The following is a 27,112-nucleotide window of genomic DNA, read 5'->3' on the forward strand; positions in this document are numbered from 1 at the left end:
GGTGTGTTTACAACATCTGTCTGTGTCTCTGTCGGGTTAGAGTATGTATTTGAGTATGGAGGGCCCTAAAAACGCCACTCGAGTGGCGTGTGGCAGGCAGATATGCCAACAGTTTTATTTACTTTTATTTTCCAACTGGCTAGGTCTGATGGTCTGGTCTTTTTCCAATTTCTTGGGAACTGTTTCAACGCTGTAATTCAGAAAATCGTGAAGATATTTCTCACCATCACTGATTGGTTGGGGCTACTGACACTTAGTACCAGAATTTAAAATTTTAAAAGAAAAATATAAGAAAATATGACAATTATTTGCTTTACTTTATCCAGAGTTGCTCCAGCAATGAGAGCTTGACTCTTTTTTTTTTGTTTAGATCCAAAGTTTAATACAATATCTTTATAATGATTACAATAATAAATATAGGTAGCAATGCATGGGGTCCAGTTTAGTCATGTTACGTTTTAGTTTTCCGGGTTCTGTGAAACACAGAAATATGGCTTTGACCATGAAATACATTTATTGTAGACTACAGTTACTTTGGTACGTTATATCGAAGGGCTAATACAAATTTATGTTCAAGTTCAACAGATTATTTGTCACATAGATATACATACGGTCATACATACTGTATATGCAATGAAATGTCATGACACCCAGTGATAACGCACAATAAGCTCTAAAAATACTAAAATGTCCGTAATTGACACAAGGTGCTCGCGCAGGCAGCCGAAAGGGGCGGCGCCACTATACGTATTCACAGACCCAGTGATTCATGTGGTCATTTCTGCTAAGCAGTTTTTCCCCCCCCACAATATTCTCTTCCCTGCCTTCAATTTTGAAGATTTCGAAAGTCGTCCTCATTTGGCTGTAAACCAGGGTTTGTCATTGCTATAACTCACTACATGTGAGTTTATGCAGCCGTTCTCTCTGATATGAGGCAGATATGAGTCTCAGTGTTGATTTTCTGTTTTCACAAGTATTTCTCATGCTCATGTGGATCAATCACCAGGCACTTACGTCACTGAATGTTCCTCTTGTGTTTTAGTTCCTGGATCATGCAGTGCAGGCACAAAATAAAGGGTCGGTTCCTCCAAAGGTTCTTAGAACTTCGTGCAGTGCGAAGACACCTGTTACGGATTATAGTTTTTGGGATTTTGTAAAACGCAGCATGAGTTACCGTTTTCAGAGTTTCCTTTAAACGCAGCATTGGCTCAAGTTATCTGTCTACGTGTCGCAAGTGGCTGGATGCAGAGGAATTCCGAGAGATAAAGCTTGGACTTATATAACTTAGAATGATGATGTCACAAAGCGCCCCGCTCCAGAAACGGATCAAATCGCCTCAACGTTCTACCTCCGGTAAAATTAAGACAGTTTTTCCACTCGTTTCTGCTCCAAATGTCCATCGATATCGACATTGATCACTCGGATCAACTCGAACAACAAGACATCTGAAACGTCCCATTTCTAACGAGACCTCTACCATGTCTGTGCGTACTGCGGCTGCCGTGTTCTAGATACTTCTAGCCCGAAAAACGCCAAAAATGTTCAAATGATTATAATTAAAAGAAAATACACTACATACACTTCATACATTACAAGTGTTGTCACATACAAACATAGAATTTTTTATTACAAAAATTAGTTCAGTAACATTCGTCTTACATTCATGTCTGAGAGCAGGAACATCCCACCATAAAACAAATTCTCTCAAAATACAACAGATAAAAATATCAATAATTGGCAAATGGATCAGAGTTCATCCTTGGCCTGAAAAGCAAACCAATGCGTGTGTTAGAAACGTCATAAGATTGAGCACACTCTTCAAAATCATTTATTATTCATTATAACACAAAGATCTTTTCTCTCAGGGAAAAAAAACAGTTTAATCACATCACCTTTGAGTTCACTTCCACTTACTTATTTTCACCCGATTTGTCAAAGTAATTCTTCCAAAATGCATGTAAAGTAAAGTGGGTAAAGCAGCCATAGCGGCAGTCGATGCTCAAGCGTACCTCTCACTGATCAAGCGGGCAGTCGTTACAACTTACAAACACTAGAGGGAGCCACACGCAACCAGCTCCGCCTCACATTACAGTGGTTGCAAGCGTTGTGCTGAGACGAGACATAAGGGCAAAGAGGCGCAACTGTGTGAGATTCCTCACCGTTTTCCTCTGACAGGAACATGGGAAAAGGTCATCGTCGGGTTGTTCGACCAGTGCCATTCCCTCACGCACCGTGGGCTCTGCGATCTGGAGTTTGGCGTACATCTGTACGGACACGGTTGAATTGATACAGAATTAACTTCTTTGAAGAAAACAGCAAAAATACCACAGATTATTTCTGCATTTCCTGGTCTTAAATAAAAATAAATCGGACTCCGAGTGAAGGTCATAACTTCATCATGCATTTTGAGGGGCTGTCTTTATGCATCCGTGTAAATAGAAAATAAAGAACTTTACCTGGAACAGCTTGTAGTAGTAACAAAATATACTGTCTCCCATCAGGTGATTGCGGGCAAACTGTTGACCCGCTAGTGCAATTTTCCTCACCTTAAAAGACAAGAAACATGAACGAGGGGGGGGGGGGGGGGCACAAATGTTAACAACATGACCGTCCAAATTGGTATGCTGCACAAAGAGCTGTACTGTTACGATTTCCCTGGATTCACCTCCTCATCGTGTTTTCGGGCCCAGCGGATCTTCTCCAGCAGATCCCCCAGGTCGGCCTTGAGGGGGACGTAGTGCTCCCAGGGCCTCAGCTGGTTGTAGAAGTGTTCGTAATAGCTGGAGTCCTGTTTAAAGACGACACTGTCCCCCGCCAACAGGTAGGGCAGCCTGTAGGCCGCCACCGTGCCGTCGATGTTGATCTGGTACTTGTACTGGGAATGGGGGAATGCAGATGGTGGACAGTGTTCAGGCCAAAGATATGTATTATAAACTTTAAAATAACCCACCCATTCAAACAGTTCAAATAATAAAAGTCAATATAACAAACCTAGATTCTAATTGAAGCAGATTAGGCCTTACTGGCTCTCCAAGTTGTTTTTGACTGTCTCTTTGTATGGGGGCCAGAGAAGCAGTATCTGGGAGCGGAAAGGAGTGTTCTGGAAGTCTCAAAACCTGTGCACCTGGCTTTAGTTTAGTATGTAACAAGTATCTTGGTCATTTTCCATCCCACCTCACATTCAGTTGCAAATATTTTCACCGAGATGCTACACACTATAGCCAGTGTTGCCATACTGAAGTTCCATTTTTGTAAATTACAAAAAAAGGCAGACAATTTCACTTGCTTCAAGATACTGAGCATGTTTTCAAGTCCACTAAAAATAATAATAGCGTAGTTATTTTCAGGCAATACTCTGATTATACAAATAGTCATTATGAGAACGACTAAAGCAGGCTTTATACCGCATCCGACAAACGCACATTCACACACATTCACGTTCAAGAGATTATTTGTCAAACCAGAAGGCTGTTCATTCCTATGGAGGCGGATTCCACACGGCAAAAGCTATGGCGCGCTGTGGTGCATGATTTCTGCATCTGATTGAGGCTCCAGGATGCATTCAAAATTGTCAACTGTTGCGTAAAGTTTCAGACCAATACCACGACTAGAAGCCGCCGTTGCCAGTTTAAACAGCTTTGTGTTACATATAAAAGCTTTGTGCATAAATATTAAATTAACCTTGCATGTTGCCATATTCACCATGAATAATTCTGCTATTTTATGAATGAATACATACATAATAGAAAAACAAAAATATAAATATCAAAAACTATGAATAAAAATCAATTTAAATAAAGTTTTTTTAATAGAGTTCTTAGCACCCTGTCATTCAGTGAAAAGGGAAAATGCAAGTTTTGGAAAAACAATAAAAAGAAAGTTACAAGAGGAGATACAGTGTTGTGGCGGATCCAACAGGAAAGCTGGAAAGCCGCAAACCTAGACACAGTTCATTCTACGGCCACTAGGGGGACGTTTCTGACTGTGATACATTTTTCGGCTTCAGTGTAAATCCAGCCTCATAACCAGAAATACCATCGTCGCTCAAATTAGGGTGAATTTTATTGTATTCCCTCGGGTCAAACCACTGGAGGGAGCCATGGAGGAGGGCGGCATCAAGCCAGGAAAGGCTGCAAGCTGGGGATCACTGTGGACAACAGGTATATCCACCGGCGAAGGCTGGAAACGTAGAGGAACCAAGAGGGGCCAGACGAGCAATCAAGGGGCCAGCCCACAAAGGGGGAGAAGACTCACCCTTCGTGAGAGGAGAAGGCAACCGGAGTCAGTGTGTGGTGGGCCTCCCTCAGCTGTTGCACAAAGGCTTGAATTTAACCTAGAGCTTTAAGAGGAAACAATGTTGTCGAATGGTCTGTTTACTCTGAAGGAAATCGTTCTATTTTGTGTGGCACCAGGAGGACAACGCCAGCAGGAGACAGGAATGCTGCTGATGCCCCGGACCGGGAACAACCTTAGTTGTTTTTGCTCCCCCACCCTTTTCCCGCTCACTATTTAAATAAATGGACTTCAGTTGATTATACCTGAAAACGCTTACCTCTGAGCCTCATAACACATCATAAGACTAGGAGTGCCACAACTTGTACATGCCTGTTCAAAATGGCACAGTTTAACAAAATGCAAGGACAACTTTGCAGTAAAAAAATAAGCAACAAAGGTAAACAAAATAGGCATACTAGAACTTCAGGGGGACCAGTGGAGTTCAGGTTTCTTCAGTCAGTAATTCCGTCTCTTAAAGGAATTGGATGACGCCACAAAGTGCCCCAGCTGCACAGCGCGGCTTGCTGTTTCGCTTGTTTATTCAAAATTTATTAAAATTGCGCGTCTCCAAATTGCACCAAATTCAACACTGCACGTCCTTGGTTCCCCAGCAATATACCTGCCAAGTGCTAAGTAGAATGAATGGTTGTCGAGATGAAGGAAGGAAGGAAGGACAGACAGACAGATTCCTAGATAGATAGCCAACAAAGTATCTATCTATCTGTCTATCTTCCAGTTTACAGATGTGAAAATGCTAAAATTTGCTAATGTAAGTTGTAACAAATTTACCATATCAGCAAATTCCAGTATGACACATACAATATGTACTGTATATACATAAGTGGTTTAGAGAGGTGTGTGTGTGTGTGTGTGTGTGTGTGTGTGTGTGTGTGTGTGTGTTCAAGCGCGAAACTGATTAAATACGATGCAAAAATGATTGTTGAAGTTCCGGCTCACCTTGAAGAAATCGAAGAAGGAGACGTGCTTGACCAGCGGTCCGTAGAGGCTCTCGTCGTGTTTGAAGAAGAAGAAGTTGGTGAAGGCGGCGTCCACCATGTCGGGGTAGGCCCGCGCCAGCTTCACCAGCTCCAGCCGCTCCCTGCGGCTGTCCCGGCCCCTCCAGAAGGCCGTGGTGTTCTTCTCCGCCCACTGGGGCCCCGTGTTGGACTGCACAGACATCATGTCCAGGCTCACTCTGCTCGTTTGGAGGAGAGAGAGAGAGAGAGAGAGAGAGAGAGAGGAGATGGAGACACAAGATGGTGATTTGGTCTTAGCGTGAGGACGCCATAAGGCTGGGAGACCATTGTCTCTTTAGATATTATCATTCGCCTTCTTTCCGAGGCATTGTGTCACGATAAAATCAAGACATATCATATTGTCATATCATGTTACACATTTCTTCTGTTATATTAGTGGTGCAACTGATCGTAGTTGATCCGTACGGATTGCCCCCCACGGTTCTGCTTGCATGTGAACCGCGGGTCAATTGCAAAAATGTAACCATCATAGTGAAGTACAGTTTTACTGCTGCTGTTACTTTTTAAAGTAATAATTCCATAAATCTCAATGCAGAGTTATAGTGAAAAGAAGAGACAAGGCAGGTATGTGCTGTGTTTTACTCTGAAGCGCAATGATCAGTTCATAGGAGTGTCACGATTCCGTGAATCGATCAAAATGAGCCGTCGATGTCGAATCTCGAAATCACAACCAGGTTCGCTATTCTCCCTTATTTTGTGGGTAGTATTGTCTGACATGAATGTGATCTCTGAATCCCTGAAGGGAGAGGGGTCGAACCGAAGCCCGAGCTACAGGCGCCGGAGCTCAGCTGGAGCACAGCTTGTGCCTTCTAATAATTTGAAGAAAAAGTGCACTCCTATTCAATAAATTACAATCTTTTACAATATGTCCACTTGAGCGGGCAGAACAGAGACCAGCAGGTTGTGAGAAGTGCTGGTACACACTCCATAAGAGTAGTTAACGTTATGGATATGATTTGGATTGTGATATCCAAGATAAGATAATAATGTTAAGCGGAGCATGATGCTGTGATATGATGAGTAGAATTAGGGAAAAAGTCAGATTAGAGAACAGCGGACACAGAAGTGGCGGGCGGAGGAGAAGAGACACTCATTGTGTTGTTGAAAAGTTTGTCTCTTTTCAGTGAGCCGGATGAACACAAGTTTTTTCTTTACAAATCAAGACTCGATTGGGTTTGTGCTGAAAAAACCGAACCGAACCGATTTTCATGAAATTAAGTTTTTTATAAATGTGAGAAATTTAGAACACAACAGTTGTAATTCCAGTTTTCCTGGACCTAATTCCGTGTTGCATGTTCCATTTACATGTTGTCGTCCAATGTTCATGTTTTTGTGTAAATGATGTTTGTTTCTATGTTTATTTTTCTCACCGTGGTGATTGGAGTAGTGATCCCTCCTCTTAGAGTAGTGATCAGTTGTTTATAGACCCAAACATGATGAATAGTTCTGCAAAGAGGGAGGTTGGTGGTGGTTCTCTATAACCAAAAACTGTGCTCTTGTCACTCCACAGGTCGTCCACAGGACAGAGTTATTGCTGCAGTTCTTGATGATTTAAGAATTAATAAAGAGTTGTATTGCAGGTTGGGAAGTTGAACTCCACTTGCAGACTAACTCTGTCCTAGATGCAATGGCATACAAATACCCTGTGTTGTATACCCAGCATGCTGACAGCACAGGTAAAAAAAAAAATAATAATAATAATAAATAAACAAATAAAATTGAGAAATTTAACATGATACTAGTTTCTGTTACTGGAATTCAATTCAGTTACTGGGGGCGGAACCTATCATATTTTTTCATTCACTACCATGTTTTAAAGGAAGAATGTATCATGCGTGCATCATATTGCAGTTTAATGTAACAATTGAGTATTTAATGTTTTATGTATTTTAAGATTTTATTTAAACATTGGACTTCAATGTGGTTTTCATTTAAGACCATGAGCCAACAGAAATTCCTTGCTTTAAGTGTTTTACAGAATAAATAGAAAGCAAAGTTATATTTGTTTGTCCCCTCCCCCCCCCTTTTTGGCTGATCCAAAAAATGATCCGATCTGAGATTCAAAACCGTGATACGATCCGAACCGTTTTGTAATCCGTTGCACACCTGGTTTATATTAATTAGGAAATGAGACATGATCGCAAATTGAGGTCTGAAATATTTGAATTTAAAAGAGGACCTACTGTATTATGCTCCTTTTCACCAAGTAAATATATGGTCTCTGAGGTTGAGGTCTGAAGTTTTTCGTTGAAAATACCACCCAGATTATGAATTCAAGGCATTCTAACATGCGTCCAATCCATTCCGTCTGAAAGGGGGCTGTTTCAGTGGGTAGACCCACCCTCTAGAGGCCCCTACTTCTGTGAGCCAATGGGGTTTGAGCTTTACTCCGGGTTCACTCTGTAAACCCACTGATTTCACTTTATCAGTTAACTAAAATCTAAAGTTTTTGAACAAATTTGAGGCAAGAAATAAGCAATCCAGCTGCTGAATCTTCACTCATATTAGATCTACAAGGTCTGATTTAAAAGTTTGTTCCGAATTTCACCGCAGTGTCCGGAGCAGCGCGGAGCTTGGAGCACCGTGGGATACGGTGGGACTTCGTTTCATCCAATTACAGAAATGCTGGAAAATAAAATAAATACATCTATGGTTTTGTTGTTGCTACAGCGCGCGTGCACACACACACCTACACACACACACACACACACACACACACACACACACACACACACACACACACACACACACACACACACACACACACACACACACACACACACACACACACACACCTTGTGTGCAGTTTTGTCACGGACAGTTGCTATTATTTCCTCTTTCTTTCAAAACACTTGTGCTGGTCTCTGCAGCCAACAACAGAGCACTTCCCATGCTTAGCTCTGAGCTTTGATGCAAGCGGGTCCGGTCGCACTCGAGCCATGGGAGGAGTTACTCAGATGGAGGGTGGATATATTTAGAATAAGACTCCTGGTGACGTGTATCCGGGCAGCAAAGCTGAACGGCTCGTAGCAGCAGCACCATCGACAGGTCGAACATTGATTACTGCAATTGCATTATCTGGCTCAAATCAGTGGTAAGTTGCGACTCTTTCTGTCTTTTGTAAAGAAAGTGATATCTTCAAATGACTACACAGCTCAATGAGATGGACCTCTGTTTTTTTTCCCCCCCATCACAAAATGTTAAATTTATATGCAGTTATCATCATTCCTATCAATATCTAAAAAATTCCCTATGATTAATGCCATAATAATCATTTTGTCTGTTGTTTATGTTGAACCTCTGCTTTTTTCCTCAGAATTGTTGCAGTACGCGCTTTTAGCGAAGCTTTGGCGCATTGTTTGTTGCCCTGTTGGAACAGTTTGAAGTGGGAGTGATCTATAAACTGAGAACTTGCCTGCCCATGGTCTCGAGGACGGACTCTGTCAGGTCGTAGGTTGGCATGACGATGTCCCGTGTGTCGTTGGAGCCGCACCAGGAGAAGATGGGATGGAGCCTCTCCGAGGGCCTCCTCTTCTCCAGCGGCCAGTCGCCCAGGTTGACAAAGAACTCCACGTCGGGGAGGTGCACCTGCACGTGCGCACAACACCCACCACAATAGTACTGTGGCTAAAATAGTAGCTTTGCCATACCACTCAAATATATGTAAATATATTCAATTTAAGTTTGAGTATACAGGTACTCCTCACTTAACGACCAAGTTACGTTCCTAGGACCAGGTCATTATGCAAATTGGTCAATAAGCGAGGACCCGTGTTATTTCACGGTAAAGGGGGATGGCCATTACGAATACTAGTGTAGTGAATACTGACAGACTGCGGGAACGAGGCTGAGACTGAGAACGGTGATGGGATGAGATGTATATTGTGTATATTGTGTATATAGTGTATATAGTGTTTATAGTGTTTATAGTGTATATAGTGTATAAAGGGTGATGCCTGATGAGATGCTTGACGCTGAGACACCGTGGTATTGTACATAGAGTACAATACAGACTGGTCAGAGAGCTGGTCCTAAGACCCAACGGTTGTTAAACAGGTAGGTCATTACGTGAGTTTAACTGCATATACTGCTCATACAGTACACTATATTTTGGATAGGTGGAAATATACATACCCATTAATATGTAACTAGGTCTATGAGTCTATGAGATGACCTTACAATAAACAAGATAAAATACAAGTTATATTTCAGCGACTATATTTTAGGTCTATCATGATTTAAATCGCTATATTGTTCAATAAAGATCAGTGCTGACTACACACTGATGATACTTGCCCATATGATAAGAACAATGTTTGTTTTTGGTTACAATAATAGTGAGATCAGTGATTTTGAAGGCCCTTTCTTTAATATTAGGCTTGTTTGAGACACTGGCTTGTTTCCAAAGTGAGTCTCCTGCCTCGCGTGTGAGGCATTTGACGTTGTGATTTGACGTTGAGGAAGTGGAAGTCGAAAATACAACACAGCACCGTAGATCCACGTTGTGATTTAAAGACAAATAAAACAACCTTACCTTCCGAGTGAGCGAAAGAAGGAGGGCGTCCATGAAGATTCGAAAGCCTACGTGTTCTCCCATCGTCTTGATGTAGATCTGCAGGGGGGGAAACCACTCAAATGAACATGAAAAGAATCACAGGAAGTTATGACAATTTCCAAGATCAAAAAGTGGTAAGACCAAGGTTGAGGACCAACGGTATCCCCAAACCCTAGCAAATCAACCACCGATCCTTGTCGCGTCCATATAAGGTAGCATGTGTTGTGTGTAATGACAACTCTTCCCTTGGAGGCAGAGAGGTATATTTTAAAATTCAATCAATTCATTCATTAATTTAGTATAGTTAGAAATACATACATACATACATACATACATACATACATACATACATACATACATACATACATACATACATACATACATACATACATACATACATACATACATACATACATACATACATACATACATACATACATACAGTTTAAAATGATTATAATTTGCCATGGAATGTCTAATTTAACCAAATCACGGACACAGGCCGATTGTCTCAGTCTCTCTGTTCTCGCTGTGTGACTGCGGAGGCGCTTGCCTGACCGCAGCAGCTGGAACAGTCCGTTGTTGGGGTGATGAGGATCCTTCATGATCCTGCGGGCTCTGCTACTACACGTCCTGGTGTATAACTCCTGCATGGGGGGGGGGGGGAATAGTTCCAGTGGTACGTTCAGCTGAACGCACCAACCTCTGCAGGGCCCCGCCTGTCCTGAGCAGTACAGCTCCCAAACCAGGCAGTGATGTTGCCTGTCAGGATCCTCTCCACCACTCCACAGTAGAAGGACTTGAGGATCCTCACCGGGACGCTGAATTTCTTCAGCTGCCTGAGGTGGTAAAGACACTGCCTCTCCTTTCTCACCGGGTGTCTGTGTGAAAAGTCCATGCTAAGTCCTCCATGATTGGACTCCCAGGGAACAGGGATCTCTGACAACCGACAAATGACTACTTGCAGTCTCCAGGTAACACTAGTGCCGTGCAAGCGGGCCTCCGGTGTAGTTTCTCACAGTGCTTTCTTCTGGAGAATGCTTGGACGCTTGATTGTTCCAACAAGCCCGTCAAACACATATCCCCAGGTGGCTCTCTGCATTATACGGCGCGGCCAGTTACCAGAAATAGAAAACTTAATACCAGCCTTTTATCTTGGTGTTACATATAGTGAAAGAAAATAAATAAATAAATAAATAAATATACACACACACACACACACACACACACACACACACACACACACACACACACACACACACACACACACACACACACACACACACACACACACACACACACACACACACACACACACACACACACACACGGTAGTTGTAATATATGTTTGTTCTTTGTATTTAAAACTGGTCTTGGTCAATAAGCAAATTCGACAGCAGCTCTAGGTTTCTGGTACAATGTAGACTCATAAAAACACATTTAAATTGATTGCACTCTTTACAAAAACATTTCTATGTAGTTTCATCTTATGTTTCCATTGAAAAGGCTGCATAGCTGCGTGCAGTTGAAAATAAAACAGACCTTGTTCAAAAACAGAGAAATGCCGTGCAGACCCCATGCGGCTGATGTGGCCAGTGGAGCTCCAACAGTGGATTCAATAGGAAGTGTATACTTTACGGCACGTCGCGCCCATACACGGCGCCAACACGTTCGGTGGACTTGAACTGTAGGGGGCGTACAGAACGCTTCGATAACTTACCGTGTACCATTGAATCCCTAGTAAATAATGTCTTATATTAAAGATATTTATTGGTACCAAATCTAAATTGTTTGAAATTGAATGAATGATTGAGAAAATGTTCTCCGCACGCTCTACCTTGTTGTCCTTGATGGTGTAGTGGCAGAGGCTCTGTCTCTGTCCAAAACGCTGTGGGATCTCTTGGGCGTTGCGCTCCGGGTCTACCCTGGGGAAGAGGGCCAGGTCGCTCTCGATCTGGGCGAAGGACGCCGGGCAGTGCATGGTGTCCTGCCACTCTGATCCACTGGCCAGGGGACAGTCACAGCCCTCGTGATAGACTGGGCCTTTGGAGACGACACAGAAAGGCAGAAAGAGTGTCAGAGAGCAAGTACTTTTGTCTGTTTGTTTGCTCCACAAATCTGATCCTATATCAAAAACATTCCCTTAAAGGGGACCTACAAAACTCAGTTGTTCAGTACACACAAACTGTGAAATAAGACAAACCAGTCAGTTTTGTTTTTTTTAACTGTCTGTTTCAGAAAACATGTGATTCAACAAGCAGTTCAGATTTGTCTCCCCCTGGGACGTCACACGAATTAGAACCACCCTCCACCTGAGTGACTCCATCGAAGCTAAGAGCTAAGCACGGGAAGTGCTCTGTTGTTGGCTGACAGACCATCACAAATCATTGAAAAGAAAGAGGAATTAATACCAACTGTATTTGCATATTTTAAGTATTTGCTGTGTGTTTCTTTCTGAGTGTGTGTGTGTGTGTGTGTGTCCACGGTAGCTTGACTGTACTGTAGGATGCGGCGCATGATACGCTCCGCGTTTCTCCAAACAAAACTGTAGATGTATTTATTTCATTTATTTTATTTTCAGACATTTCCATAATTAAAACAAACCCCAAGCCCCGCCGTATCCCATGGTGCTCCATCTTCTCCGGACACCGTGTGAAAGTCGGAACTAACTTTTAAATGTGGCCTTGCAGATCTAATATGAGTGATGATTCAGCAACTGGATTGCTTATTTATCGCCTCAAATTTGTTCAGAAACAGATTTTAGTGGACTGATAAGGGGAAACCACCTGTCACCAGTGAAAGCTTACAGAGAAATACAATGAAATCTGGAGTAAAGATAAAACCCCATTGCCTCACAGAACCCGGGGCCTCAGGAGGGTGACTCCTCCCACTTAAACACTGCATCTCAAAACTTTAATAAACATGTTTTGGGGACGTCAGATCCCTATATTAACTTGTGTAAAAAGTAGAATAATAGGTTATCTTTAAGAAGTAAAAAATGACGCTCTACCTTCCAGTATGAAGGGAGACTTGGCTGCGTGGTTTTCGCCGAGCAGGACGTGAATGTGCAGGTCATCGTAGCTGGCGTACATCCTGTAGCGCACCAGAAAGGAACCGTCTTGCCGATCCAGAACCTGGACCCAGATCCTGGTGAACTGCTCCGCCGGAGACACGATCTTCACCTGGAAGGCCTTCTCTCCCGGCGACACTGTGAGGCTGGAAATGGGCACACTCGCATTAGGAACGCATGCTCTGATGCAAGCGTCACCAGATATACAATACATACGCCTTATTTCGCTTAAGGTAGTCAGCAACAGGCAACAGGCAGCACGACCACTTTACTGATGATTCTTATCATGAAGGATCATAGGGGAACAACCACCATTTCTCTAAGTCATCGCCCCAGCCAATGTGGCTGAAAAACAAAAAAGTAAAGAATATGTTGAATTTTGGATCATGTGAAATCAATGCAAATGGGGGGAGAAAACAAAAAGGTTAAGAAAAAAACGGGTTAAGCTCCTAAAGTATCTTTCTACAAGGATATACACACTCCATGAACAAGGGGATTACGTTGCCATTACCTGTTACTTTATTGTTAATTGTTATTGCCTATTGTTATTGTATATTGTTAGTTATTTTAATTAACATTAGAAGTATGAGGGGTCTTACTGGAACTCACACACCTTTCCCCAGCAGGACCACTATCGTACTTTGAAGAAATTAAGATACTTAAGTTCAGGTAGGGTTGGACTTTATAGACCCTCGGGGTTGGGGGTGGGGGTCACGGAAGCGGTGCTGCAGTTACATGTTTACCGGGCATCTAGCAGCGCAACAATTGGGCCTCCACATCAAGGCGTTTACTTACTTTCTCCCCGAGCTGTCCACCGCCTGTATGAAGAAAAAGCGAGCTGGAAGGACAACGTTTGGCTCCAGTCCCGGGCCCCATACCAGAGTCTGCGCGGCACTCGGGGTCGGGTCGGCCACAGCACCCCGGGGTGCGTGTCTGAACAGTCCCGAGCTGCAGAGCAGCAGCCAGGGCAGCGGCAGCATGGCTGCACGGCAACTTCAACCCCCGGCTGCAAAGGGCGTCGGTCCTCTATTCTGTGGCTATTCCTCCCTCCTTGCCTCCAGTCCCCCGGCCACCCAACTTGCCATGGCGGTGCGATCGTCTCCAAACCCACCGACGAGACGGACAGACAGACATCTGGCTTCCTCCGCACCCCCCCCCCCCCCCCCCCTGGAAAACACACTCACACAATAATGCTGTGTTCCGATGAGGTTGGAAGTCGGAAACCCCGGCGTTTCGCCTGGAGTTACGTCTAACTTGGAGCTAAACTGCCCTGTCGTTTTGAAGGCATGTTAACGTGCGTTTTCTAGCTTGTAGAAGTCGCGAGCCGGCCACGCGAACACGCACTTGCCGCTGGCGTCCGCGTGCTCTCCTCGAACGGAAGCAAGGAAACGCATCTGGCTGCGAAGTGGGGACCACCGACCCGAGGAGGCAAATGTCCGAGTCTGGCCGGAACGCCGCAGGAGCGGAGCGGGCAGCTGATTGGGCTGAAGAGGGACGGAAGCCGCTTCGCTCCAAAGGGGAGGATGGAACGCGTGGATACGTCGGCGCTGCGAGGTTTCCCGTTTAATGTCTTCCATGAGACGCGTCATGCACACCAGACACTCTCAGTGGGAAAGGCCATATATTCAACAAAACTTCAAATGTGATTATACAATATTACTCGAAGTGAGTGTAGGATGTTGTTTATGTTGTTGAACTGTATTTATGGCTTATTTCCATCCTCCAATCGTTCCTCATTTGCACGAGGGCAGAAGTAATTTGCTGTTTTATCCAGTAGGTGGCGGTATTATCCAATTGTATCCGAAGAGACAGGATAAATAATTATTTTATCTTATTCCCGTTTGTTTTTATTTTATACTATTTTGAAGACTGTTGATTAAGTTAAAATTAATAACCTTTCGTGGTTATATTGAAGTTAAACGGCTTTAATTCAGTGAGAATTAATGTACCGCAATACAATGGCTTAGTATCTCAAAATAATGAGAACATTTCTCAAAATAATGTCTTACTATCGAGATTCAAGTTTCAAGATTCAAGAGGTTTATTTGCCACATACATATACATACGTTCATACATATATGCAGGGAAATGTCTTTGCAGCGCACCCGGAGATCATGCACAATGGTTACTAAACCGAACATAATAGCTAACCTAATTCCTACCTCGCTAACTGAAACTAACTGATCCTAAAACATAATGCAGTTAGTGAATAGAATAATATATATAAAAAAATAAGAATAAAACAAGACTCAAAAAGGTAATACAGAGTGGGGGTACAAAATACAAGTGAAGGGAATAGAGTTATGTATATAGGATAGGCTATTTGTATATACAGATATGTGCCGTAAAGAACATGTGAATCGCAAACCGTTATCGCAACATTTTGAGAAGTTTTCTAAAATAAAGACTTAGTATCTCAAAATAATAAGAAACCTTCTCAAAAAAATGACTTAGTATCTCAAAATAATGAGAAACTTTCTCAAAATAATGACTTAGTATCTCAAAATAATGAGAGACTTTCTCAAAATAATGACTTAGTATCCCAAAATAATGAGAAACTTTCTCAAAATATTGACTTAGTATCTCAAAATAATGACTTATTATGGCAAAATAATGAGAAATGTTCTCCAAAAAATGACTTGGTATCTCAAAATAATGATTTAGTATCACCAAATAATGAGAAACCTTCACAAAATATAGACTAGTGTCTCAAAACAATGACTTAGTATCTCAACATAATGAGAAACTTTCTCAAAATAATGACTTAGTATCTCAAAATAATGAGAAACGTTCTCAAAATAATGACTAAGTATCTCAAAATAATGACTTAGTATCTCAAACGAATGTCATACTTTCTCAAAATAATGACTTATTATGGCAAAATAATGAGAAATGTTCTCCAAAAAATGACTTGGTATCTCAAAATAATGAGAAACCTTCTCAAAATAATGTCTCAGTATCACCAAATAATGAGAAACCTTCACAAAATATAGACTAGTGTCTCAAAAAAATGAGAAACTTTCTCAAATTATGACTTAGTATCTCAAAAAAATTACTTAGTATCTCAAAATAATGACTTAGTAACTCAAACGAATGTCATACTTTCTCAAAATAATGACTTATTATGACAAAATAATGAGAAATGTTCTCCAAAAAATGACTTGGTATCTCAAAATAATGATTTAGTATCTCGAAATAATGAGAAACCTTCTCAAAATAATGTTTCAGTATCACCAAATAATGAGAAACCTTCACAAAATATAGACTAGTGTCTCAAAACAATGACTTAGTATCTCAAAATAATGAATTTGTATCTGAAAATAATGACTTAACATCACAATACAATGAATTAGTATCTCGAAATAGTGACTTAGTATCGCAAAATAATGACAGTATCAGAAAACAATGACTTAGTATGTCAAAATAATGACTTATTGCCGCTTACTCTCTATACTTTATTAAGAACCTTTGTGCAGACTTTACTGCTTTTATACTTTAATAGTTTTCATACTTTGATACATAAATTATTTTCAGGATAATTATGGTGACACTTTGTAAGGTTATTTCATTAGAAATGTTCAGTAAATGTAGATGGGTAGTTGATGTATGGGGTGGTTCTATTTTTTTTCTTCATGAAAGTCATATGGTTACAGGTCAAAGAATATTGAAAAATGTATATGGGATTTTTGTTTTCACAGTTATATACTGTAAATTGAAGATTGATTTTTAACCTCAGTTCTACCTCAAATACTGTGGGAGCCGATTTCCGCCAATGTGATGAAAAAAAAGATCCTGTAAGTCTTTACAATGAGAAACTTTCTGAAAATAATGACTTAGTATCTCAAAATAATGACGTAGCATCACAAAATAATGACTTAGTATCTCAAAATAAGGACAAACTATCTCAAAATAATGACTTTATATGTCAAAATAATGACTTATCTCAAAATGATGACATAGTATCTCAAAATAATGACTTAGTATCGCAAAACAATGAGAAAGTTTCTCAAAATTATGACTTAGTATCTCAAAAGAATGACTTAGTATCGCAAAATAATGAGAAACTTTCTCAAAATTATGACTTAGTATCTCAAAATAATGACTTAGTATCTCAAAATAATGACGTAATATCACAAAATAATGACTTAGTATCTCAAAATAATGACATAGTATCTCAAAATAATGACTAGGATCGCAAAATAATGAGAAACTTTCTCAAAATTATGACTTTGTATCTCAACATAATGACTTAGTATCTCAAAATAATGACTTAGCATCACAAAATAATTAGTCATTATTTTGAGAAGGTTTCTCATTATTTGGTGATACTAACTCATTATTTTTGAGATACAAAGTGATTGTATTGCGATACTAACTCATTATTTTTAGACACTAGTAATTATTTTGAGAAGGTTTCTCATTATTTTTAGGTACTAAGTCATTATTAAGAGAAAGTTTCACATTATAATGACGCTAAAGGCAGTGCATAATTATGGATAATATCCTGCGAGCGGACGTGTAGGTCGAGTGTACAAACAACATAATGTGTGATCCGGGATGACTCTCCCTTTTCTATAGAGGGCCGGGGTGTCATCCTGTCATTATACTGTTTTTTTTCTTCTCGCAAAGTAAGTTCATGTTACAGGTCTAGAGAATAAATGTCATTTTTGTCCGCACGGTATTTTCAGTACAACACCTCGCATAGGTAGTCTCAAAACGGCGGGGCTTCGTGCTTAGGCAACGTCCTCTAGTCAATCGAGGTTGATGGATTGAGGTAAAGGTGATAAATCTAAGTAGCCCCACCCCTGTCTGACCACTCAACCTCATAATTAACCTCCCCAACCTGCCATGTGACCAAGTAGGGCCCTTACCACTTTGTGAGTAATTTAGAGCTGGAAGTAAGGAGCAACACCTTGTCTCCTGGTGCAAAGTGCCTGAGTCAAGCCCCTCTGTTATACAACCGACACTGACGTTCCTGGACCTGGAGCAAATTCTTCCATGACAAGCCCCCCAGTGCGTGTAGCTTTGGCCACAGGTCCATAAAATACCGAACTTCATTCTTACTGGTGCTAGGCCCTGCCTCCTAGTTTTCCTTACATGGGTCAAGCACCCCCCGGGGTCCCCTGCCGAAGAGGAGTTCTAAGGGAGAAAATCCCCTGAAGGGTTGAGGCACCGCAAACAACAGTGTCCAACCATTTATACCAATTTTGGCTATCACCATGCACAAACTTACAAACCATGTTCTTCAGAGTCTTATTGAACCGCTCCACTAGGCCATCGATCCTGAGGTGGTATGCACTGGTCCGAATTGAGTGGACGCCCAATAGCTCGTAAAGTTCCCGAAGTGTACGTGACATAAAGTAAGTGCTCTGCTCGGTCAGGGTTTCCTTTGGAATCCTGACCTGGGAGATGATCTGAAACAATGCCTGCACCATACTTTTGGCCATAATACTGCCAACGGCATCGCCTCGGCGTACCGGGTTGCATAATCCACGAGGACTAACACAAAATAATACCTGCAAGCACTGCAGTCTAACAGCCCGAAGAGGTCCATAGTGAGTCTTTTGAACGGCCTCGACTATTGGGAGGGGACTCAACGGCCCGGTTGGTGTAGCCGGAGGGTTTACTAATTGGCACTCTGCACATCTGACAATTCCCTGACAATAGAAGTGGAAAGTCGCCATCTCCCTCCCTGAACCTGTGGGTATCTGTGAGTAGTCTCCCAAAATAATATAGCGAGTAGTGTAAAATTACTCTTGGCAGGGAGTAAAAACTAAAGTAATAACATTACATTTGAAAAGAGTAATGACTAATAAATTACATTATTGGAGTAATGAGGCCAACATTTGTGTGTGTGTGTGTATACACTATATATATATATATATATATATATATATATATATATATATATATATATATATATATGTGTATGTGTGTATATATATATATATATATATATATATATATATATATATATATATATATATATATATATATATGTATTGATGTGGTCGTGGTAGTGCCTTAGCTCCTTGCCCCATTTTAATTTAACAGTATCTAAAGTGAGATTTATTAAGCCCCTTTCCCACATGGAATCCATGACATTGCTGGATAAAAAAATATTCGCCAAATGCATCACATAATCATTCACACATTGGCCCCCTTTTCGGAGAAGTTCCAGATGGAGTCTGTTTCCACATTAATTGACTGTTACGGATACAATACGAAATGGGTTAGGGTTAGCATGTTGTGTCCAGTATAGATGCGATCGTTTGGACAATCTGTCAGTAATGGACGTACAATCGGAATCAGTTTCAATTTCTTTCCTGGCTGTCAGAGACCAGCTCTTCGGTTTCCATCCCGTCTCCCGCCCCTAAAGGACACACTCGGTTCCCTCAGCTGATGGTGTGGGGACTGAGCCCCTGGACGTAGGAACCCTAACCCAATGTTATTGAATCAGTGTGATAATTTTCACCATGTCCTATAATCTCTGGGGGTGGGTTTGGCAGGCAGAACTGCCACATTATTTATGCTGATATGAGGTTTCCTGTAAGATTAATTGGTCCACAAATACTTGATTTTACTTGCCGTCAGCGTTCCAATGTAGATCCTTCGTTGGTGACACAGGATGTCTTCCTGCATGTCACTCCGTGGAGCTTGGCATGCTACTGTTGGAGTAGGACACTGCTTCCAAACTCATTAGGTTCCAACGCAGCTGTAGGCTCCACAGTGGGGAAACCTGTCTCCACCGGGGAGAGGGCCGTGGAGTAGTACGCTATTGGCTGTGAGTGGAGTCCTGTTTCTGTCTTTTGAGTTGACACTCCACATGCGAGTTACTGTCTATGGGAGACAAACAGTTGGAATGGCATAGTCTAGACTGGTAACTCCAGAGTTGGCGCTTGTTGCAGGGCAGTCTTTACTGTTTTGAATGCTATGTGTCCTTCCTTAGTCCATTCTAAAGTACCCTGTAGATGTCCATCTCCTAGTGCTTTGATCATTGCCCTCAATGGGGCTCCCATAGTGGAATAATTCTCTATCCAGTCTGAACTTTACCCTGTGACTCCAAAAAGGTCATCATGTCCCTTACTGTGCATGGTTTTGCGGCTTTGGAGATTCCTTCCAACTGAGAGGGAGATACTTGTTTGTCTCTTTTCTATAAGTCTTCCGAGATTATCGACCTTTTCCTGGCAATATTGTAATTTCTTCAACAAAGCTTGCTTCAACAAAGTTTGTGAGTCTTTGTGGCATGTGGCCAGGTCAGAGGAACACAAGATAATATTATCTACATACTGCATTGCTGTGCTTGTGATTTTATCAGACAAATCCTCTAAATCTTCCTTCAGTGCTTTGTTAAAAATGTGGGGACTATGCTTAAAGTCTTGGGGCACTCTTGTGTATGTAAAGGACTGGTTCCTGTATGTGAATGCAAATAGATGTCTACTTAAAGAGCTAAGGGGCACACTAAAGAACGCTGACCAAAGATCAATTACTGTAAACCGTTTGGCACCCGGGGGAAAAATTGAGAGCAGTGTGTGTGGGTTTGTTACTTCTGATTGATAATCTTCTACTACTTCATTTACTGCTCATAGGTCATGCATGCACTAATCGGTACTTCTCTTTGTCTGCTTTGAGGATTGGCAGTATAGGGGTGTTGCTAATGGGATTGGGTTCAGGTATAAGCACTCCAGCTTTCAAAAGTCCCCCTATTGTTTTAATAATTCCTTCCTCAGCTTGTGGTTTAAGGGGTACTGCATTTTCCATGGTGGCCTACAGTCTGTTTTTAGCTTGATTTCAAACGGTTGTGTGGATTGAATTTATCCTACGTCCATGTCATGTTGTGACCATAGGTTAGCAGGCACAGAAGCCCTCATTTCAGATTTGGTTTGAACATTCAGAGACTTGTGGAAGCCTTACCACTTGGGGTTGTGCTGAGACTGATGCAAAAATCATTATCTTGATATAATACTGTGGCAGACAAAGGGGTGTGGTCAAGCAACGGCTTCGGACGAAAGCACAGTTCCCTTTCCCACTGCCACCAAGCTGCCTCGAATAGAGGCAGGGAGATTTCTTAATGTTTTGTCTGTCTTGCAGAGGGGATCGGCGCACGGGCTCGTCAGCAGTCCAGCAGCGGAACGCCATTCCTCCTGCGCCCAAGATGATCATTAGCAACCTCTTCATTATAATAATCATCATTCTGTAATTTATACTTGTGGCCAGTGTACCTTGCTGTTGAAGGTGGCAATAAAAAGAACTCTCGCCATGTTGGCGCACCACGGCCAGAAAAACTCCATCCCTAAACCCTTACCTGTGGGCAGAGACCCCCACAAGTGATGCCTGAGCAGGGACCTCGAGCTGCTGTGTTGGCTGTGCCATATTTGTTAATTCTGAGTTCGGTTATACATTGTCTGAGAGGATTCTTTTATCATTGGTCCCAAATGTTTTGGTTCGTATCCTGGGCTTACGTAAATAGTAATGTGTGAACTACTATTCTTGATATGGAAATCCTTCATCAAATAAGGAGAGTTTTTTACCACCATGGCTGCTCCTTGTTTACCCATTATAATGGGTTGGTTGGGCCTGTGTGCGGGGCGCTTGATAGTCCTTCTCCTTGCTGTTGTTGGTGCTGATATTGGCTTGATTGTCCTTGTCATTGCTGTTGTTGGTGTTGATATTGTCCAGGTGCATCGTTTTCCTATGGATTTATCCTGCAATTCCTCTTGGTATGTCCTGTCCTTCCACACCCCCAACATCTTGGTTGGTTTCCTGCTCCCTGGTAGTTGTAGGTTCTACCTCGGCCACTTGGGGGTCCTCTGATTCCCCTCATCTGTTGTTGTTGTTGTGGATATCTATTTGTCCCCACTGGTTGTTGTTGTATTATTACTACCGGTGAATAAGGTAGTTGTGGAGCAGTGAATTGAGGAGCTTGCTGGGGATTGGGTTATGATTTTGCCCTTGCATAAACACATCTTGAACTTTCTTTTTTTATGGTGTAAGTTGCTGTTGAGTGAGCTTTCGCATTGTCTCATTGTATAATGTTGCTTCAGCTTCTGTTGGAGATTTCTGCATTTGGTCACTGCATGTACTACGTGATCTGTGAATTTTGGGAAAGGCATGTTGTATAGCCTTACCACCTCATTCACCTGGCTCTGGGCTGGTGTTCGCAATCCATCTATTACCCTTTCACGGAGAGCAGCCTGGTGGAACGCATCCATGTCTGGGTCAGTTCCTGTTTGTTTGATCCACTCTCCCCTGGTGATATGGACATAGGCTTGTGGGCTTTCTGTCTCTTTTAGTGGGGTGGTGGTAATGGCATCAGGATTGATACGAATTGGGTACTTGACTCTTAGTCCCGTCCGTAGGTGATTATGGTGACGGTTGTATATGTCACTGTCATTTGCCTGGGAGCTCACATACGTAGCTACCCAACCCGGAAGTATGTTGAATATCTTCCATTTCCAGCTTTCCAAGAGTTTTTCCGAGCGTTTTCATATCTCCAACGGCCAGTAGTACCCCCACTGTCTCATCTTCAAATGATGTTATCCGTTGGCTGGCTCCTGCTACAATGCTGGGTAGGCATTGATCTAATCCTTCCAAATCCATTGATCCCCATGGAATATAATTGAGATTTTGTCCTTTCGCCAGCAGGGTGAGCTGGTGTCTTGAGGCAGGCAAGCCTGAATCTCTGGGTGGGCTTCTCAAGACCAATGCACCATGAACCACTCCTTTTGCTTATTCCACTTTGTGGCAGACTCGGGGGCGTGGTCGAGCGGGCTCCAGGAGGCGAGGGGGAGTCAGCTTGGTAGACTGACGCTCCCCGCATCAGTGCCAGCTATGGCCATTTGAAATGACTGGCCATTCATTCATGTCTGGTTGTCTTATCCTGCAGTGAGGGGAGGAGGGCAGGAAACGCTCCGGAGGAATCCCAATCGGAGCCCTTCCCTAAAGTTCTGTTCTCTTTGAATGATCCGCACTTGAGCGTTGTCTGTTAAGAACTGAGAGCAATAAAATCCGCTGTGCCAGCGCTTCTGCACCGCTAAGCCTGTCACGCGTGCTAGTAAAGAACCTGGGTAGCGAACGCACTACACACTTCCTCTCTCCCATATTTAATTTTGGCCGTGACTGTCTCTTGAGGTCACACATCTGTTTGAGGGTTTTGTTTAATTCCCTCTCCGCCTCTCTTACTCGAATTTCCACAGTTTTTTCGCCTCTCGTTTACCTTTCTCTTTTTCTTCTCCAAAATATTGTCTGTTCCCTTCTTCAGCACTTTCTTGATCCTCTATGTCACTTACATTGCCTTCTCCTCCTTCTCCCTCCCTAATTTGTCCCTTTTAATGTCTGTGGTATCCTGTTGCTCCCCCTTGTATTACTTTTGGCCTTTTGGTGTTTTACAAGTTTAAATTCTTCAAATAAAATTTATTTCCAGGTGGCATGGTGGTGCAGTGGTTAGCTCTGTCACCTCACAGCAAGAAGGTTCCTGGTTTGAACCTGGTTGGGGCCTTTCTGTGTGGAGTTTGAATGTTCTCCCTGAGCCTGCATGGGTTTCCTCCCACATTCCAAAGACATGCAGGTTAGGTTAATCGGTGACTCTAAAAATTGACCTTAGGTGTGAATGTGAGCATGCATGGCTGTTTGTCTCTGTATGTCAGCCCTGTGATAGACTGGTGACCTGTCCAGGATGGATCTATGGGTGGAAATGTGTTTCCCTCCAGCTCACCTTCTAAACTTTCACATTGTTCCCTTAACTCTTCTTCACTAGGGTATAGTTTTTCTGAGTGTAATTCGTAATCTCCTAACATGGTTAATTTTCGTATTGGCATTTGTGCTAAGTAGGGAGGGGGTGGGGCTTTGTTTTTTGTTTTTTTATCCATCATGTCCCTAATGTGTTTTTTCGTGGCGCTTCTGAGTTTGTCTCCTGTCTTTTGAATAATGTTATTGCATGTAATTCTCTTTTCCTTTTTTCCTCTCTATTTTTGCATTTTTCCTTGGACTTGTAATTCTTCATCAGGATGTCCATCTCCACACACACATCAATTTCAAATGTTCCTTCCACTGGCCATGAGGTAGGGTTATTCTTTGTTCTTTTATTCAAATTTTGTGGAGCATTCTCGGATTTTGACATGTTAATATCCGGCAGTGCTTAATTTAATATTTAATATTTATTCCTTCCAACCAAGAGTGTAGAGCCAACTGTTATCTGCTCACTGGCACTTTTCCCAGAGTTTGTTTTATCAACAATCTCAGTAGCGTAATTCTCACAGAACCAAAAGCCCCCACCTTTTTTTCTCCATTTTCTCCCTGTTCTGAGTTCAAACTATTTTATTTTATTTTATTATTTATTCTTTTATTTTTTCCCCAAAAACATTATTAATGGTCACTTCAAAGCTTTCTTAATATTTTTTCTTTCTTAACCCTACTATTCCCATTAATTGCTTTTAATTGCTTTTCACCAATTTTTAGTGTTTGATTTATTTTTTGTATGTATTTGAGCTTCGGTTGGTTCAAGCAGATCTCACGCTCACCCTAACAAGTCCACCTTATTTTGTCCTTTTTCAGCTTTTCCAAGGGTCAGATAGCTTTAACACGATTTTATCCCTGGTATGGCTTCAAAGACTCATACAGTGGTTAATTTGTTCCCCAGAAGATTATGTCTCCTGTAGAACAGACTAATTCATCCAAGATGTCAAAATGCAGGATGAGAAGCATCCACTTCTACTGGCCACGTTTGCCACACATCTGTGACAAATATGGAATTCCAGGGAAGGTGCGCTACTCCTCCCTATCCGACACCTCTTCAGAATATATATATTTATTATTCTTGCCCTTCTCTTTTTTTCTATCGTTCTCAAAATTATACCTGCAAACTAAACCAGAAATATTGTTAAAAACACATGCAAAAGTGTGTTGTGTGTTTCTTAATAATATCTTGTTCTGTGGAATATCCCTGTTTCTGAGGCATAAATCTTTTCTGTGTATTCCTCTCTCCTTTTTTTTTTTTTCCTTTTTTGGCAGCTGCCGAATTTTTCTCTCTTCCTCCCGTAATTTTCTTCTATTTTATTATCAGTCTGCTTTTTAGTGGGAACTTTCTTTTATTACTTGGGTTTCTCAACTCTGCTCATAATTTTAGTTATTTTTATAGTCCTTGGGCTTTTGAACTTTCTTTTATTACTCGAGTTTCTGAACTCTGCTCATAATTTTAGTTATATTTTTATAGTCCTTGGGCTTTTGAATACACCAAGGATATCATAGCTCTCTAGATATAGTGGTACAACCAGACCACGTTTCCAGGACAAACAACCTGTAAGTTCAATAACCAGTTCCAATGTTACCTAACCTTTCTAGTGGCGCGCAAACAATAAAATGACCACAAGCTTATCTTCTTTCTCCAGCAGGCTACAGACCCTCGCTCTCTGTTTACAGCGGTATCCACATCAAAACTTCTTATGTCCTGAATCCCTTTGCTATCTGTACAGACCTGTAAAAGCGTTTTTAGAGCAGCTGTCTTTCCCCTTTTCACCAAGGCTCATTTGGTAAAAAAAACAACTTTTGTTTTTTCTTTGTCTTTTTATATTTTATATTTTATTTTGTTAGTACCTCCTCTCCACTGCATCAGTTCTTTGTTTGGAGAGCTAAATTGATTCTGGTCGTACCCGTATCGTCAGGGAAAAAAATCAGCAGATTCCTCCCGCAAATGGAAATAAAACAAGCAAAACACTTACCATGGCCAATTCTTTCCGAACTGCGGGAAGGATCGCCGCCCCAGTGACACCGGTGCCTGGAGGCGCAGTAATGTCCCCCTTTTTGGTCTTTTTCCAGTCTTGTTCGTGATGCCAATCTGTGGTGGAAAAATCACCCTGGAGAAGATGTCCTTTAATTTAAGATCCTTTATTATAAAAAAGATCTGAGTTTTTCTCTGCAGAAGACAAGACTGGCTAAATTCACAGATACATACCCTTTTATAATATCTAGCCGTGGAGTATGTCAATTGACGAATATTCCAACAATTCATCTGATTAAATAGAACTGTCTACCAGACTGACTTATCTTTTGGGAGAGGCATTGAGCGAGAACCCACTATTTCAATAGCCAAAACAATGTGTTTGTCTCAGTTCTATAACCTTTCTACTACAGTGTCTTCCCCTCACTTTTATACCATTCTTGTCAGTACTGGAAAAGGACAATGCTTGGATGACATGCCAGCAGTACCTACATGCCCCCAATGGTGGCCAAAGATGCCCAAAATGAATGTCCCTCACGCATTGGCTTCGAGCGCCTGAGAACAGGTCTTTCTGACTTTCAATACATGAATTGCAACTACATGTCACAGATTTGAAAGTTGCCAGACTGGCAGAATTGGAAGTGCATTTTGATTTTGATGAGCCCCCAGTGCTGACTGCTCAGGCGGGCACCTTTTTCAGAAGGGCATCTGTGGTCTCAGGTGAGGTGTTTTGGCCTGCAGCGCAACAGGCATTAGAACGTAGCGTCCAAGCAACACAGGCTAGACGGCATTTTGCCAGCCTAAAAAGGAGGCCTCTCCTGGTAACCAGGCAGAGAGCTTCACAAACAAGGGCCGTTACCCATGCACACGTGTCAGGTCAGTCCGGCGGTCCTTACCGGGTTCAACAAACCACTGAATGGCCCAGCCGCTACCACAATACAGGGCCATTTCCCCCAGATGTCGGGAAACCAGGGACTTGGTTCCCATCCCCCCAGGACATTAAGGGGCAGGGGGCACAGACCCTGAGGACTCTGGGAAGGTAATCGGTCAGTTTTACCAACAGCACTACAGTTGCTGGAAAACTCAAACTACAAACGCCTGGGTTTTACCTACTCTATCCCAGGAGTACAAACGTCAATTCTGACACCCCTCGATGGGGTCAAAATTACCAGTGTACAAGACCATGCAAAATCTTTGTCTCTCAGCCAAGAGATATCAAACCTCCTCCAAAAAAGGCAGTCAAGGCTGTGGGTCAGATGACACAGTTAGGGGGGGTTTATTCACTTTAACTTCTTATCCCAAAAAAGGACGGCGGGTTACATCCAATATTGTATTTGAGAAAGCAAAATCAGTTTTTTTTTATTTTACCATTCCACATGCTGTCACCAATGGATGCTTTCCATGCTGTCACGGAGGAGTACTGGTTCACATGAATCGTTCCCACGGTGAAAATTTGGATA

The 27,112-nt window shown here is 42.0% G+C and overlaps 1 protein-coding gene across 1 annotated transcript; it reads right to left on the bottom strand.

Moving 5' to 3' along the window:
• Positions 1 to 1,606: 1,606 nt before the first annotated feature.
• On the bottom strand, positions 1,607 to 14,043 carry poglut2 (protein O-glucosyltransferase 2). The gene is made up of 10 exons (XM_080019648.1): positions 13,733 to 14,043; positions 12,878 to 13,083; positions 11,705 to 11,910; positions 9,847 to 9,924; positions 8,728 to 8,900; positions 5,233 to 5,470; positions 2,666 to 2,875; positions 2,457 to 2,546; positions 2,160 to 2,264; positions 1,607 to 1,764 (listed from the first exon to the last, which is right to left on the bottom strand). The coding sequence occupies exons 1-10, from the start codon at positions 13,915 to 13,917 to the stop codon at positions 1,747 to 1,749; spliced, it is 1,509 nt and encodes a 502-aa protein (XP_079875774.1). The 5' UTR covers positions 13,918 to 14,043; the 3' UTR covers positions 1,607 to 1,746.
• Between the last annotated feature and the right edge of the window lie 13,069 nt (positions 14,044 to 27,112).

This window comes from Zeus faber, assembly GCF_960531495.2.
Source record: "Zeus faber genome assembly, chromosome: 18".
NCBI lineage: Eukaryota > Metazoa > Chordata > Actinopteri > Zeiformes > Zeidae > Zeus > Zeus faber.

Bases quoted from the DNA above. Each gene is read 5' to 3' on its own strand.
- poglut2 (XM_080019648.1), bottom strand. From the start codon at position 13,917: ATGCTGCCGCTGCCCTGGCTGCTGCTCTGCAGCTCGGGACTGTTCAGA. The intron at 13,084-13,732 runs GTAAGTAAACGC...GCCCATTTCCAG, and splicing joins GTGGACAGCTCGGGGAGAAA to CCTCACAGTGTCGCCGGGAG. The intron at 2,265-2,456 runs GTAAAGTTCTTT...GTGTCCGTACAG, and splicing joins ACTACTACAAGCTGTTCCAG to ATGTACGCCAAACTCCAGAT.